The 17,538-nt window shown below is 40.4% G+C and overlaps 1 protein-coding gene and 1 pseudogene across 1 annotated transcript; one reads left to right on the forward strand and one right to left on the reverse strand.

Moving 5' to 3' along the window:
• Nucleotides 1-620: 620 nt before the first annotated feature.
• Nucleotides 621-17,172, forward strand: ZNF121 (zinc finger protein 121). The gene is made up of 6 exons (XM_075998276.1): nucleotides 621-723; nucleotides 1,020-1,103; nucleotides 9,377-9,464; nucleotides 10,826-10,899; nucleotides 11,412-11,489; nucleotides 11,961-17,172. Exons 5-6 carry the CDS (start codon nucleotides 11,487-11,489, stop codon nucleotides 13,152-13,154), a joined length of 1,197 nt encoding a protein of 398 aa, XP_075854391.1. The 5' UTR covers nucleotides 621-723; nucleotides 1,020-1,103; nucleotides 9,377-9,464; nucleotides 10,826-10,899; nucleotides 11,412-11,486; the 3' UTR covers nucleotides 13,155-17,172.
• Nucleotides 6,336-7,136, reverse strand: LOC142864878 (high mobility group protein B1 pseudogene; annotated as a pseudogene).
• Nucleotides 17,173-17,538: the final 366 nt, after the last annotated feature.

The following is a 17,538-nucleotide window of genomic DNA, read 5'->3' on the forward strand; positions in this document are numbered from 1 at the left end:
CTCCAGCCTCAACTCCCCGAGTAGTTGGGACTACAGGCATGCGCCACCATGCCCGGCTCATTTATATACATACAATTTTTTTTTAAGTTGGCCAATTAATTTCTTTCTATTTTAATTTTTAGTAGAGACGGGGTCTTGCTCTCGCTCAGGCTGGTTTCGAACTCCTGAGCTCGAGCCATACTCCCGCCTCGGCCTCCCAGAGTGCTAGGATTACAGGCGTGAGCCACCGCGCCCCGCAGAGACTCTGTCTCTTAAAAAACAAAAAACAAAAAACAAAACCAGGTCTAAGAACTCGGAGGGTGCAGGGAGACACGGAGAAGCTTTTTATTAGCTTCCCCCGGAGTGTACCCCCACCCCAAAACTGGCCCTTCCAGTCAGTCGGGCGATCCCGACCGCGGGCTGTGCCTGGCCCCACCTCCAAGCCTGCGGCCGCGTGCGGGCCCCGCCCGGAGGCGTGATCCTAACCCCCCTTTGTCATCGCGCCTGTTTCCGGGCCCCTGACCGAGGCAACCGGAGGCTCCCCCTTGGCACCTACCTTGGAGGAAACTAGCCTTTCGCTATTCCGCCAGATCCTGCGGGATTGACACTCGAGCCCGGAAGCCCCGCCCGGCCCGCGGCAGTCGGCGGAAGTGACGTCACGACGCGCCGCCATCTTTTCCGGCGCTGGCCCGGCGCGTGCTGTGCCATTTCGCTTTTATAGTGGCGCGGTGAGCTCTGGTTCAGGTGAGTCCGGCGCGTTCGCGCGGGGGGCCGGGAGGTCGCGAGGCGGCATGACTTGTCGGCTTGGGCGAGGCTGCCGAGGAGCCGCTGGAGACGCCTGAGCCGCTCCGCTCGCGTCCGCCGGGCAGCCGGCGCTCCTGGCGCGGCCAGTTCCGGGCCGCTGGAGCCCCGGTCGCTGCGGGGAGGGAGCTGGGCCGGGAACTGCTGTGATCCCGCGTCCGTGCGATGTTTTCATCCGCTTTGCTTTCCTCTTCCAAAGCGTCCAAAACAACGTTTGTGAATTTTTTCCCCCCCAAAAGGAAAAGAATTTCCGCCGTTCGAGTCCGGTGGACACTGAGTCTGTCCCCCCGCCTCAGGAACTTGGCGATTCTAGCGTGTTCCCGGTGAGTACTTGGTAGAAAGTTGGTTCGGTGTGGGGGTTTCTGCTTCTATGTCTTTGTTAAAGAGTGTTTCATCTCAGAATTTGGCGTTGTCTTGGCGTCCTTTATTTATTTTTGATGTATTATCGGGTAGAAAAATAATATAGATTCTTAGTTGTGTAGGGTGCTCCTGTTTTTGTATATAAATATAAACATGCAGACTACAAGCCTTTCCATTAAACACAAGCAGGGATACTCAGCTGTTTTTTTTTGTTTGTTTGTTTTGAGACAGAGTCTCGCTTTGTTTCCCAGGCTAGAGTGAGTGCCATGGCGACAGCCTAGCTCACAGCAACCTCAATCTCCTGGGCTCAAGCGATCCTCTGCCTCAGCCTTCCAAGTAGCTGGGACTACAGGCATGCGCCACCATGCCCGGCTAATTTTTTTCTCTATATATTAGTTGGCCAATTAATTTCTTTCTGTTTATAGTAGAGACGGGGGTCTTGCTCTTGCTCAGGCTGGTTTTGAACTCCTGACCTCGAGCAATCCTCCCGCCTCGGCCTTCCAGAGTGCTAGGATTACAGGCGTGAGCTACTGCTCCCAGCCTCAGCTGTTCTCTTCACCTGAACTTTTTAGGCTTGTACGTTCCCACAGAACTTAAAAATGGGGGCCTCCAGGAAGAAAGGATGGAGGCTTTATTACTAGAGTAATCGAATTCATTACTAACAGTATGCTTGCACTAAAAATCTGAACTTAAGGAAAATTTGAACATTCAGTATAAGGAATACCCATTATAGTAGATTTTTAGCATTGTGCTTGTTTGCTCCTCAGATAGACAAATACGTTTTATGGAGAACTATTATTTGAGTGTAGGTTGAACATAAATTGCACACGTGATACTTGATCTTTAAGTACCTGGTAATGCATCTTACAAAGATATTTGACCTAATAAAACCACACTACTAGTATTTCACCTAAGAAAATTAAAAACAGTAGTGTCATCTAATGTCTGCTTTGGGTAATAACTGAAATTCTCCACGTTTTTCCAACATACATTGTTGGGTGTTTTGGGATCAAAGGTCCATTCAAGTTTTATGCATTGCAATTGTTTATGTCTTTTTTTTTTCACCTAGAATAGTCATTATTGTCTATTGACTTTTGTCTATTGTCTATTGTCACATTGACTTTTGAAGAGTCACACCTTTTCTTAGAGAATCACACAATCAGATATTTCTGATTGTATTCTCATGGTGTGTTTAAATATTCCTTTATTCGTGCTATTGCCTGTAAACTTGTAATTGGGTCCATCGGAGAAGTTGGCAAACATTGATAAGGGCTGATATAGTATTTTATGCTTTTGGGGCTATAAGATCTCAACTTAGCTCTGCCTTAGTCACTTCATGTTGATTTCACTGCCTTAGTCACTACTGATGGCAAGCCACAACCTGTTACTCAAAAGAAAAACAGTTACCTGCAGAAGAGGGCATACATTTTCTTTAAAATACCAGAGGGCTGTGCTCTCTCCTATTGGTGCTTGCCAGAAGCTTCCAGCAGCATCCTATTGACCATGGACACTTTGAATATCATTGGGTCTGCTGATTAAGGTAGATCAAGTGCTTGAGAAGCTTGTACTACAGCCTGAACTTGCTCCAATCCATTGAAATTAGAAGCCTTACAGGTGACTGTATGGAGCATTAAAGCACATTCAAATGTTGTATTTGTCACCTCCAAAATTCAAAAGGTTTATGGAGTGTTGTGCCTCTTTTCTGGTGGTAGATGGTGTGAAGTGCAGTAACTTGGAGTGACATCTTGGAGGGGAATATCTTTATATGATCCAGACAACTGAACCCACAGAAACTGGCTCCTGAATCTCCCACCCTCTACTTTATATATATATATTTTTTGAGACAAGAGTTTCACTCTGTTAACTTGACGAGTGCTGTGATGTCAGCAATCTCAAACTCCTGGGCTCAAGGGATCTTCCTGCCTCAGCCTACTGAATAGCTGGGACTACAAGCATGAGCCACCATGCTTGGCTAATTTTCTATTTTTAGTAGAGATGGGGTTTCACTCTTGCTCAAGCTGGTCTTGAACTCTTGACCTCAAGCGATCCTCCCACCTCAGCTTCCCATAGTCTTAGGAGTACAGGCTGAGCCACTGCACCTGGCCTTAATTTTTTTACTGATACATGCTTCTAAGAGTACATGTGATAATTTGATACATTCATGTAATCAAATCAGCATAATTAGGATATCCATCACCTTAAATATTTGTCTTTTCTTTATGCTAGCAACGTTTGAAATATTCTCTTCTACTTGTTTGGAAACGTACAATAAGTTAATGTCAACTGTAGTCATCCTGCTGATCTTTTGAACACCAGTTCTTATTTATTCTGCCAAACTGTGTTTGTAACCATTAATAAACCTCTCTTCATCCCTCTCTGTTTTCATGAGATCCACTTTTTAAACTCCTTTCATATAAGTGAAAACGTGATATTTGTCTTTATGTGCTTGGCTTATTGCACTTAACATAATGGTCTCGAGTTCCATCCATGTTGCTGCATATGACAGGATTTGCTCAGGACTGCTTTGTTCTTTTTGGTTAGATAAAAATTTTAGGGCCTCACGCCTGTAATCCTAGCACTCTGGGAGGCCGAGGTGGGTGGATTTCTCAAGGTTAGGAGTTTGAAACCAGCCTGAGCAAGAGCGAGACCCCATCTCTACTAAAAAAAAAGAATATAAAGAAATTAATTGGCCAACAATATACATACGAAAAAAAAAATTAGCCGGGCATGGTGGCGCATGCCTGTAGTCCCAGCTACTCGGGAGTCTGAGGCAGTAGGATTGCTTGAGCCCAGGAGATTGAGGTTGCTGTCAGCTAGGCTGATGCCACGGCACTCACTCTAGCCTGGGCAAAAAAGTGAGACTCTGTCTCTAAAAAAAAAAATTTTAGGATTATTTTGTCTATTTCTGTTGAATGCTAATGGTTTTTTGGTAGAGAATATTAATTCTTCCATAACTGTGAAATAGCTTTCCCCATTTTTGTGTTCTCTTCAATTTCTTTCTTCACTATTTTATAGTTTTCCTTGTATAGATTTTTCACATCCATGGTTAAATTGATTCCTGGGTATTTTATATTTGTTGTAGCTGTTATAAATGTGGTTGCTTTCTTGAGATTTCTTTTTTCAGATTATTTGCTATTGGTGTGTATAAATGCTACCAATTTTTGTATGTTGACTTTGTGTCCTGCAACTTTACTGGATTCCTTTACCAGTTCTAACAGTTGTTTTGGTGGAGGCTTTAGGTTTTCCTAAATATAAGTTCATGTCATTTGCAAACAAGGCTAATTTGACTTCTTCCCTTTCAATTTGGATGCCCTTTATTTCTTTTTATTGCCTAAGTGCTCTGGCCAGAATTTCCAGTATTATGTTGAATAAAAGTGATGAAAATGGGCATTCTTGTCTTGTTCTAGATCTTAAAGGAAAGGCTTTCAATTTTTTCCTGCTTAGTATAATGTTGGCTGTGGGTTTGTCATCCATCTGACATCCCCCACGGCCTTTTTTTTTTGTAGTATTTTCCTTCTATACCCAGTTTTTCGAGAGTTTTTACCACAAAGGGATGTTGCATTTTATTGAATGCTTTTTCAGCATCTATTAAAATGATCATTTATTTTTGTTCTTGATTCTCTTAAGTGATGTATCATGTTTATTGATTTGTGTGTGAACCGTCCTTGCATCCCTGAGATGAATTCCACTAGATCATGGTGGATGATCTTTTTAATGTGTTGTTGAATTCATTTTGTTAGTATTTTGTTGAGGATTTTTGTGTCTGTGTTCATCAGTGATGTTGGCCCGTAGTTCTGTTTTTTTTTGTTGTACCCATGTCTGGTTTTAGTATCAGGGTGATACTGGCCTCATAGAAAGAGTTTGGAAGTATTCTTGGCTCATCAATTTTTGTAAAGTTTAAATAGAATTGGTAATAATTTTTCCAATGTTCAGTAGAATTTAGCAGTGAAGCCTCAGGTCCTGGGCTTTACTTTAATGGGCTACTTTATTATGTATTCAGTCTTATTACTTGTTACTGGTTTGTTGAAGTTTTCTTTTCATGGTTCAATCTTGTATGCTGTATGTGTCCAAAAATTTATCCATTTCTTCTAGGTTCTCCAATTCGTTGGCATGTGGTCATAATAGTCTCTAATGAGTTTTCTTTATGTGGTTTTACTGTCTTTATTCTGTGGTCTTTCTTGTTATAAACATTTCCGTTTTCATTCTGATTTCTTTTCTTTGGGTCTTTTTTCTTTTTTTAGTCTAGCTAAAGATTTGTTGATTTTTATCTTTTTAAAAAGCCAACTTTTTCATTTCATTCATCTTCTATTTTTTTTTTTTTAATTCTGTGGGAATTTTGTTTGGTTGGGTTTTTTTGGAGACGGTCTGACTCTTTTGCCTGGGCTAGAGTGCAGTGGCATTGTCACAGCTTACTGCAACGTCAAACTCCTGGGCTCAAGCAATCCTCCTGGCTCGCCACCTGAGTAGCTGGGATTGAAGGTAAATGCCACCATGCCTGGGTAATTTCTCTATTTGTACAAATGGGGTTTTGCTATATTGCTCAGATTGAGATGGAATTCTTGAGCTCAAGCAGTCCTCCTGTCTCAGACTCACAAAGTGCTGGGCTTACGAGTGTGAGCCATGTGCTTGGCCTAGTCTTAATTTAGTTATTTATTTATTTTTGTTTGTTTTGTTTTGAGTCTTATTCTGTTGTCTTGGGCTAGAGTGTCGTGGCGTCAGCCTAGCTCACAGCAACCTCAAACTCCTGGGCTCGTTAAAGCAATCCTTCAGCCTCAGCCTGGTGAGTAGCTGGAACTACAGGCATGTGCCACCATACGGGGCTAATTTTTTCTATGTATTTTTAGTTGGCCAATTAATTTCTTTCTATTTTTAGTAGAGACAGGGTCTCACTCTTGCTTAGGCTGGTTTCCTTTTTTTTTTTTTTTTTTTTTGCAATTACAGAGGGGTATTCAGTTAATAGAACAACAATTATTTCGTATAAGCTGCATCAGAGACAACTGAAGATGAAAAAACTACCATCCCCATATATAACTAATTTGTGCTGTGCACCAATAAGAACCTGCTTTAAATATCCATGCCAATTTATAACCTCCATACTGTACCAGGCAAGGTTAGTGGCTATTGAAAATACCACCAGGACAGGGCCAGCTAAAGACACATTCGGTAGTGTGTTAACTATACAAAAAAAGATACTGTACAGTTTAAAAACAAATCTTACACAGCTTTACATTTCAATTTTTTTCTTTAAAAGGAGTGAGTTGTGTACAGGGGGGTTAAATGCTTTATAGACAAGAAAAAAAAACTGCACTAGAACCAACTTATTCATCATCATCATCATCTTCTTCATCTTCCTTCTTTTTCTTGCTTTTATCAGCCTTGACGACTCCCTTTTTTGCTACATCAGGCTTTCCTTCAGCTCGGCATGCAGCAGTATGGTTTTCGTACTTTCCCTTCAGCTTGCAGCCTTCTTTTTATAAGGCTGCTTGTCATCTGCAGCAGTATTATTCCACATCTCTCCTAGTTTCTTTGCAACATCACCAATGGAAAGGCCAGGATGTTCTTTGATTTTAGGGCGATACTCAGAACAGAACAAGAAAAAGGCCGAAGGAGGCCTCTTGGGTGCATTGGGATCCTTGAACTTTTTTTTTCTTTCCCCTTTAGGAGGGATATAGGTTTTCATTTCTCTTTCATAACGGGCCATGTCTGCCTTTGCCATGTCTTCAAACTTTCCTTTCTCTTTAGCAGACAAGGTCTTCCACCTCTCTGAGCACTTCTCAGGAAACTCTGAGAAGTTGACTGAAGCATCTGGGTGCTTCTTGTGCTCCTCCTGGCAAGTTTGCACAGAGAATGCATATGATGACATTTTGCCTCTTGGCTTCTTAGGATCTTCTTTGTCTATGTTTAGTATTTTCCCTCAGCGAGGCACAGAGTCACCCAGTGCCTGTCCGGCTCTTACTTGCCCCAGCGCTGTCTCTGTGGAGCTCAGTGTACTGCATGGCTGTCACTCAGGCTGGTTTCGAATTCCTGACCTTGAGCTATCCTCCCGCCTCAGCCTCCCCCAAGAGTGCTAGGATTACAGGCGTGAGCCACTGCACTTGGTTCCAGTGACTTATGAGTTAAAAAATTTGAATTTATGAAATTAATATTTCTTCTACTAATTTTGGGTTTGCTTTGTTCTTGCTTTTCAAGATCCTTGAGGTGCATCATTAGGTTATTTTTGGTATGTTGAATTTCTATTTTCATTTCTTCAAGAAATTTTTAAATTTCCTTCGTAGTTTTCTCATTGACCCATTGGTTATTCGGGAGCATGTTGTTTAATTTCCATTTGTTTTTGTGTAGTTTCCAAGATGGGTTATTCTTGTTTCTGATTTCTTATTTTATTCTATTGTGCTCAGAAAAGATACCTGATGTGATTTTTACTCTTTTGTATTTGTTGTGACTTGTTTTATGGACTAAGATATGGTGAACGCTTTATGTGCTGGTAAAAAGTATTCTGTAGCAGTTGGGTAAAATGTTCTGTAAGTGTCAGGCCTGTTTGGTCTAGCATGTAGTTTAACTTCTATGTTTCTTTTCCTTTTCCTTTTCCTTTTCCTTTTCCTTTTCCTTCCCTCTCCTCTCCTCTCCTCTCCCCTCCCCTCCCCTCCCCTCCCCTCCCCTCCCCTCCCCTTCAGATAGTGTCTCACTCTGTTGCCCTGAGTAGAGTGCCATGGTGTCAGCCTAACTCACCACAGCCTCAGACTCTTAGGCTCAAGCAATCCTCCTGCCTCAGCCTCCCGAGTAGCTGGGACTATAGGCGCATGCCACAATGCCCGGCTAATTTTTCTCTTTTTAGTAGAAAGATGGAGTCTCACGTTTGCTCAGGCTGGTGTCAAAGTCCTGAGCACAAGGGATCCTATCGCTCAGCCTCTAGACCTATTTTTGGTCATGTTTGGGCATAATAGCAAGCTTAGGAATTCAAACTTTTTATTTTTTGACATAAGTCTCTTTTTCACCTGGGGCTAGAGTGCAGTAGTGTCATCATAGCTCACTGAAACCTCAAACTCTTGGGTTCAAGTGATCCTCCTGCCTCAGCCTCCTGAGTAGCTGGGACTAGATATGTGCACCACAGTGCTCAGCTAGTTTTTCTGTTTTTTGTAGAGATGGCCTCTTGCTCTTGTTCAGGCTGGTCTTGAGCTCCTCACCTCAAGCAATCTTCCCACCTTGGCCTCCCAGAGTGTTAGGAATATAGTTGGAGTCACTGTGCCCAGCCAAGAGTTCAGACTTTTGAGCAAATTAACCTGCATACAAGTTCTGGTTCACCATTTCCTAAGTGGCTGATGTTGGATCTATTAGTGTTGTCTGAATTGGCAGGGTGTGTATGTGTGTGTGTGTGTGTGTGTGTGTAGGGGGTGGGAGTTAGCTATTAAATAGGGATAATATCTATTGTGAATGGTTGTTATGATAATTAAGTGAGCATATACACGTAAAGCTCCTACTGAGATGTCTGACATATACTGTTCTTTAGTAAATGGTCATTGATAATTACCAATATTCATGGAGTACCCTGCTTTTAATAGCTATCACGTACATCATCTGTAGAGACAATGCTAACGTATGGTGTTTGATGCTTGTTGATCAGTGATTAATATGAAATAAGACGGTAGATATCCCTGTATCAAGAGGAATTCATAAGTTGCCCTGAAGTTGTCTTGGCATTAAGGAAAGGAGGGTTCACTGTCAGCTGTGTAGGATGGCAGCCAGTGATTTTTGTCCCACGGTAAGTTCTGTCGTTCTTTTTTAAGAGACTCTGGTCCCTTTTATATAATGGAGTCCCATGAGTCTGGGCCTGAGCAGTCATGCTCCTGGTTTGTTTCAGAGATGGTGGAGTGGGCCAGAGATTGCTGTTTTGTAAGTCAGCCACTGGGAATGTATGCTTTAGGAAGAGGTGCTGCCCAATCTCCTTGATAAGGATCATCACCTTGCATGAATAAAGAGTCATATTTCTTAGGACTTACGTTTCCTTGCCTTTAAATTGAGATTGTTGCCCTTTTCCTCATGGGCAGTATGGCTCACCATTCCTGTCTCTGACGTTAGGTGAGACAGACTGCTCTGCCGTTATATGGCAGTCGGTTGTTCATGTGTGTGTATTCCGTATTGTGCAGGATTGCCTGGGAATTTCATACTAGGATGGAGTGACTTCCAAATATGTGAATGTGAAAAGTCATCTCTGGGTTCTCATGCCTTCTCTCTTTTCCAGGAGGTCATCTTCCTAGGGTCCTAATCTGCCTTCACAAAGAAAAGATATAGACCACAAGGATGATGGCTGACTGATAAGTTGATATCAGGTATGCTGAAAGTGTATTCTTATTAAAAATGATACGTTTTGCATCCACTCGGTAGACACATTTCTTTCTAGATGGATGTGCCTCCAGAGCTTCTTAAAGCAAATGAAGCCTCAAGGACTTTGAGTCCCCGTTGAATTTACGATGGAGTGAAGGCTGTATATTGGTTAGGTATTACCTTCAAAATCATCTTAATATTTCAGTAATTGCTTGTTAATTTGACCCTCATGGTGCCAAGTGCATGTTTCTTATTTTGCAGAGTGCTTGGATGCATGGTAAGGAAGAGGAAGGTGTCTTTCCTTTTTTTAAGGAATTTATTGATACATTAGTTTATCACGTTTGTAATATGCTCAGGAGTGTGCTGCAGTAGAGGGAAATAAGATGAGAAGAGCCACTAGTCTAGTTGTGGTGAGGTTAAGTTCATGTGTTAGAGCTGCTGTGTAGGCCATGTGACTGGTGGAGATCAGCAGTGAGTGCAGATAGAGAAAAGTTCCTAGGAGCACTGAACCCTAGGGTAGACAGTGGGAGCCCTAACAGCCCTATATAACTATTGGGTTCCTCTTCCTCATTGTCAGAGAACGTTGATGATGTGGCCACACTCAAACCAGCATGTGTGTGATGATTTAGGATTTGGTGACCTTTGACAATGTGGTTGTAGAGTTCATCCAAAAAGAGTAGATTTTATTGAATCAAACTCAGAAAATTCTATACAGAGACATGATGCTGGAGAAGTATAAGAACCCTGGCCTCAGTAGATAAGATCGTCATTCCTTGTATCCTCCTATGGAACCCATACACATATGTACTGTGTTCCAGGGTTAGTGACGTGAAATCTGAAAACAGTCGAAAATAACAGACGTAGTGACTGCACTCATAGTTTTACTCTAGTGTGCTAGTTTTCAAACTCTGCTCCAAGGATCAATAGCACCATTGTCATTCCATTAGAAATGTACATTCGCATACTCCACCCTTGACATAATGAATCAGAAAATCTGTTTGAGTCCCGTTTGCATTTTAATAAGCCCTCTAGATAAGTCTGATTCACTCCTGAATTGAGAACCACAGAGGGTATAGTAGGTTTTTCATGAAAATAAAGATCTCTTTTTGCACTTAGGTTATTTCATATTTGAATCAATATTTTAATGGTTTTTACATGTGTATTTAAGCCTGAATGGTGGGTGTCTGGAGTCAGAGATAACCAGTTTCTTTGGGGCACAGAAAAATGAGATACATGCAATTTGAGATCCTTCGAAATAATTTAACTGCTTTTCTTAGAAATGTAATTCCTATTTCATGGATAGCTTTGTCATATCATGAATGAGCCACTTCCATTGATGTATCTTTCTCTCCATACATGATATCAGCTGTTCAAACCCAGCCTGATCTCTTGGTTGGAGGAAGAGCAATTGAGCACATTAACCAAGAGAAGTTCTCCAAGGTAAGTAAGTGTTTGTGGAGATCATCCCTGGGCAATGAGAAGTTCAATATGTTGGGAAGTGTAACACACAAAGGAACTTTCTTAAGACGTACTTTGTCACAGAACATGTGGCCCTTGGGCTCAGAAGTTTTGGGCTATCTTCACCTTCCCATATTCGTTAATTTTTCATTTATCCCAGACTTTCCTATAATTGCACAAAAGACCTCTTTTGTTCTTTTAGTTTACGATTTTAATGTATGCTTATTGTCCAGATTGTTACTGCTTTCTTTCCCTGATAATACTGTTTCTGTTGACCATCTCATTTAAATTCCATAGACTAGATTGTTAAAAAATTTAATAAATTTTGACCCTTATGATTTGCACATACTAGATATGACCAAACTGCTGCAATCTATATTTACTTAATTTTTTAGTACATTCAATTTGAAAAATACAAATGAGCTTTATCATTTTTAACTTAAAATTTAACCTACCATTTTACTTTGTAAATCTTTTTTTTTTTTCCACTTCAGAATGGCAACTTAAACCAAAAAGTGTCAGAACTCCAGCAGGATATTTTTTGGTTAAAAACATCAAATTGCCTACAAATGGTAAGATTAATAAGGGAGATTTCTTATTTACCACACTCAAGAAAAGATCAGGAATTGCATTGTAGAAAATGAGCACAAATGAGAGACAATTGAGAAAAGTAACATTCACACATGTGGGATGAATGTGTCTAGAGGGATACTCTAAATATGATGAACGTGGGGGTACCCTAATCCTATCTTAAAACTTGGTACAAGTATAAATTACCACATAATGTAGCTAGATAATGAGATTTTAAAAACAATTTCCTGAAAACATACAGGAATCTTTTCAGGGTTAGAGAAGATGGCACAAGATTCTTACAGAAGGGTTTCTTCATTCCACTTGTAAGAAACCCATAGGGTAGCAATTGTATGCATGTAATGAAAACGCAAAAATGATAATCATCATCATAATGTGTCTGATTTCAGATGGGTTGGCTCTATTAATAATATGAAAAATCCTTTAATCATCATTCATCCCTTCATCAATAGGCAGAAAGCCACCATAGAGGGGAACTCTGTGACTGGGAACAGCCTGAAGATGTCTTCAGTGAACACTCTTGCCTTAAGACACACATGATAACTGAAAATACAAGAAACACTTATGACAGTAATGAGAATGGAGAAAACTCTCCTCTTCTGCATAAGAAAACTCCTACTGGAGAGAAACTTTCTATGTTGAGTCAGTGTAGAAAAGCCTTCAGCCTGTCACCAGATGTTGTTCACCAGGGAATGTGCTTGGGAGACAAACCCTTTGAATGCAGTGAATATGAGCAAGCTTTTGTTAATCAGTCATACCTACAGGCACATGGGATTACTCACGACGGAGAAAAACTCTATGACCAAGAACCATGTGGGGAGGCTTTCACATACTCCACAAGCCACACTGTGTCTCTTCCAATGCGTACTGTACAAAAACCCTACGAATGTAAGGAATGTGGAAGATTTTTCCGATGTTCTTCATACCTTAATAGTCACATGCGAACCCACACCGGGGAGAAACGCTATGAATGTAAGCAATGTGGGAAATGTTTCACAGGATCTTCACACCTAGTAGAACATGTAAGAATTCATACTGGAGAGAAACCCTATGAATGTAAGGAATGTGGAAGAGCTTTCACTGGGCGCTCAGGCCTTACTAAACATGTACGAACACACACTGGAGAGAAGCCCTATGAATGTAATGAATGTGGGAAAGCCTACAATAGGCTTTATCTGCTAACTGAACATTTTAAAACTCACACAGAGGAGAAGCCCTTTGAATGTAAGGTATGTGGAAAATCCTTTAGAAGTTCCTCATGTCTTAAAAATCACATTCGAATTCACACTGGACTCAAACCCTATAAATGTAAGGACTGTGGCAAAGCCTTCACTGTTTCCTCAAGCCTACATAATCATATAAAAACTCACACTGGAGAGAAGCCGTTTGAATGTAAGGAATGCGGGAAAGCCTTTGCTACATCTTCACAGCTTATCGAACATATAAGAACACACACTGGAGAGAAACCGTATATATGTAAGGAATGTGGCAAAACCTTCCGTGCTTCTTCACACCTCCAGAAACATGTTATAACTCACACTGGAGAGAAACCTTATAAATGTACGGAATGTGGGAAAGCCTACAACAGGTTTTATTTACTAACTAAACACTTAAAAACACACACTGAAGAAAAACTCTTTGAATGAAAGGAATGCAGAAAATCCTTTAGGAATTTCTCATAGCTTAATCATCATATTTGAATTCACACTGTTGAGTTCTTGGTATAAAGAATGTGGGAAAGTCTTCAGGTATCCCCATCCACTTCTAAGACGTGAAAGAACTCATAATCTCAAGGTCCCCCATACATTTTGGGAATATAGGAGAGCTCTTAGAATCTGTCTGGGTTTTGTTTTAAGAATACTCATTTTTTTTGTTTTAAGAATACTCATTTTTCTCAAGGCATTGGAATCTGACCACAATGCAGCATTTAAGAACTAACTCTAGAGCCATATAGTGTAGGAAACAGGGAAAGCCTTCACTAGTTTCCTTGGGTCTTACTAAATATCTGAGATCACAGGCATGCCTTAGAGATATTGCAGGTTTGTTTCCAGACAACTGCAATATAATATTGCAGTAAATATTGCAATAAAGTGAGTCACACAAATTTTTTGGTTTCTCAGCGCATGTAAGTTATGTTTATACTGTGGTCTATTAAGTGTGTGATAAGATTCTGTCTAAAAAAATATGTACCTTAATTTTAAAATATTTTATTGCTAAAAAATGTTAATGATCCTCTGAGCCTTCAGTGAGCCATAATCTTTTTGCTGGTGTTGGGTGTTGCCTTGATGTTGATGGCTGCTGACTGATCAGGGTGGTGGTTGCTGAAGGTCAGAGTTGGGTATGACAATTAAAATAAGACAGCAATAGTATGTTATTTCCTCTACTAAAGTCTTGAACCCCCCAAGTCATCTTCGAAGGTTAGCATCAACTAATTTCAAACTCATGTTAATGTTGATTTTTTTGTTGGTATTGTTTTAAAAAATAATTTTTTTTTATTTTTTTATTTTTTTTTTTGAGGCAGAGTCTCACTCTGTTGCCCTGGCTAGAGTGCTGTGGTGTCAGCCTAGCTCACAGCAACCTCAGACTCCTGGGCTCAAGCAATCCTCCTGCCTCAGCCTCCCGAGTAGCCGGGACTACAGGCATACGCCACCATGCCCGGCTAATTTTTTCTCTATATATTAGTTGGCCAATTAATTTCTTTCTATTTATAGTAGAGATGGGGTCTCGCTCTTGCTGAGGCTGGTTTCGAACTCCTGACCTTAGCATGTTCTTCCAACATAAGGCTGTTTCGTCTTTGTTAGGGTGACTACCTCCATCAGTTATCTTGACCTTGAACTTCTGGATAACTTGCTGCAGCTTCTACACCAGCAGTTACTACTTCACTTTGCACTTTTATGTTATGGATGTGACTTGTTTCCTTAAACCTCATTAACTAGCCTGTGCTAGCTTCAAACTATTCTGTACCTTCTTCACCTCTCGGCCTTCATAGAATTAAATAGAATGAGGGACTTGCTCTGGATTAGGTTTTGGCTTAAGGGAATCCTATGCTTGGTTTGATCGTCTGTCTAGATCACTAATACTTTCTGCATATCAGCAATAATGCAGTTTTGCCTTGTAACCATGTGTGTGTTCATTGGAGTAGGACTTTTAATTTCCTTTACAACTTTTCCTTTACCTTCATAGCTTGGGTAATTGGTGCAAGAAGGCCAGCCTTTCACCTGTCTCAGCTTTCAGTATGCCGTCCTTGTTAAGCTTAATCATTCCTAGCTTTTGATTTAAAGTGAGAGACTCTTCCTTTCACTTGAACTCTTAGAGACCATTGTGAGATTATTAATTGGCCTAATTTCAATATCATGTCTCAGGGAAAAGGGAGGCAGAGGAGGAGATGGAAACACATGAGGGAACGGCCTGTGGGTGGAGCAGTGAAAACAGTATTTATAGGTTAACTTTGTCATCTTATATGGTGTAGTTTGTGGTACCACAAAACAATCGCAATAGGAACATCCAAGATCACTGATTACATATCACCATAACAAATATAATAATAATGAAAAAGTTTGAAATACTGTAAGAATTAACAAAATGTGGCAGATGAATGAAATGAGCACATGCTGTTAGACAAATGGTACGATAGACTTGCTCAAATACAGGGTTGCCACAGACCCTCAATTTATATATATGTATAAAAAAATTGATATCTAGCAAAGCATGGTAGAGCAAAATGTAATGGCATGTAGTATGCCTATAGCTATTGCTGGGGTGGTTGCTGAATGGTTTTCTAATTCTGTAATTCATTTTACATTTATTAACTGGAATTTTCTAAGGAAGAGCTTTCCTTTGTCCTTTATTCATTTACTTACAGAAGCATGCACTCATGTGTATTTTATGGGTTACAGTTATTTTAATAGCTACTATTGGTTTGGTGTGCAAAATTTCCCAGATTTATCGAGTAGGGTTCCCATCAAGCTAACTTCTGAATCTTTTTAAATGTACCCTCATTTCACAGGCATGCAATTACTTTCTGGTTCAACAATTTGTTCCCAGTGCACCTTGTAGTTTTCTTACCCTAGCCTTGGAATCAGAAAGCTTAAGAAGCTGTGGTTCTTTTTCATGGAGAATACTATTTAGAAGCTGCAATCTGTATGCTGGAGCTGTTCCTTGGTACTAGTGTCCTGGCTTCTAGGTCCTCTGAGTGTAAGAGGAATAAAAGATATATGTATATCTATGTACACACATCAATATCTATGTTTTTGTATTAAAACCATTTACATATTAAAACTTGATTTCATGACACTACTTTTAATTCTCCTGCAACACTACCAGGTTATTTCTAGCCTTCCAACTTTCGATGTCTGTACCTCTCTTTCATCACATGCAAAAAGCACTGGCTGAATCCTAGTCTCAGAATACTGTTGTGTTCCACTGTTTAAAAAAATCCACTACTAACCAGAATTTGATTTTTATTGACAGTTGTTTAGCCTGGGGTATAATGTAAAAATGCTATGTTTGAAAGTTGCTTGGGGGCCAGGCACGGTGGCTCAAGCCTGTAATCCTAGCACTCAGGGAGGCCAGAGCGGGAGGATTGTTTCAGGTCAGGAGTTTGAGAACAACCTGAGCAAGAGCAAGACCCCATCACTACTAAAAATAGAAAAAATAACCCAGGAATAGTGACACACACCTGTAGTCCCAGCTACTGGGGAGGATAAAGCAGGAGGATTGCTCGAGCCCAGGAGTTTGAGGTTGCTGTGAGCTAGGCTGATGCCATGGCACTCTAGCCTAGGTGACAGAGTGAGACTCTGACTCAAAAAATAAAAGTTGCTTGGGTCAGCAGCAGTTTATTTCTAGATATATATTCAAAGGAATTGGAAACAGCATCTGAATAGATAGATGCGTATGTACGTTCATTGCTGTATTATCTCTTTTTTTTTTTTTTTTTTGAGACAGTCTCACATTGTTGCCCAGGCTAGAGTGAGTGCCGTGGCGTCAGCCTGGCTCACAGCAACCTCAATCTCCTGGGCTTAAGCAATCCTGCTGCCTCAGCCTCCCGAGTAGCTGGGACTACAGGCATGCACCACCATGCCCGGCTAACTTTGATATATATATATATTAGTTGGCCAATTAATTTCTTTCTATTTTTATGGTAGAGACGGGGTCTCGCTCAGGCTGGTTTTGAACTCCTGACCTTGAGCAATCCGCCCGCCTCGGCCTCCCAGAGTGCTAGGTGTATTATCTCTTGTAAGCAAATGAGATGTCCACCAACAGTTGAATGGGTAAGGAGAATGTGTTGTATACAGTACAATGAAAATCTTTTTCACCCTTAAAAACGAAATCCTGCCATATGTTAGAAACATGGCTCTACCTTGAGGACATCATAGTAAGTGAAATAAGCCAGTCGCAAAAAGATAAATACTTCATGGTTCCGCTTATGTGAAGTGTCTAACTTCCAACTTGGATGTAGAAAGTACAGTGGGGATTGCCAGAGGCTGGGGGAGGAGAAAAAGTTGTTAAGTGGGTACAGAGTGTCAGTCCTGCAGAATGAAACACCTTTTGAGATTTGTTGCATAAAAATGTGCACATAATTAAAAATATTGTGCTGCACACAAAGTATGTGAACTGGTAAGTTTCTTATTATCACAGAAAATATAATAAAAGTTACTTGGGTCAGTTCTTGGTTTTATTTTTTCCCCTTTTCATTGTTTACTTTTTATGCATTTGATACAAAATTCAGTTCATGTTCATTTTGCATTTTCCCTTTATACTTGTTATTTTTTAAATTTAAATTAAGCATGAGTCACAGTAGTATGTTTTAAACATTAGAACTAAATAGATTCCTCTTCCTGTATCCTTTCCACCTTGTTCTCATCTTACTGTCCTCTTTGGCCTGTTTCTATCCATCCCCTGGAGATAACGAATTTTACTATTTTCTGAATAAATCTGTTTTTCCTTGTACTCATAATAGATCAGTATATCTTTTTATTCTTGTCCACTTCTTAAAAGATTTTGTACTATAGATATTCATTTGCAGTTTGC

This window comes from Microcebus murinus, chromosome 27 (assembly GCF_040939455.1).
Source record: "Microcebus murinus isolate Inina chromosome 27, M.murinus_Inina_mat1.0, whole genome shotgun sequence".
Classification (NCBI taxonomy): Eukaryota; Metazoa; Chordata; class Mammalia; order Primates; family Cheirogaleidae; genus Microcebus; species Microcebus murinus.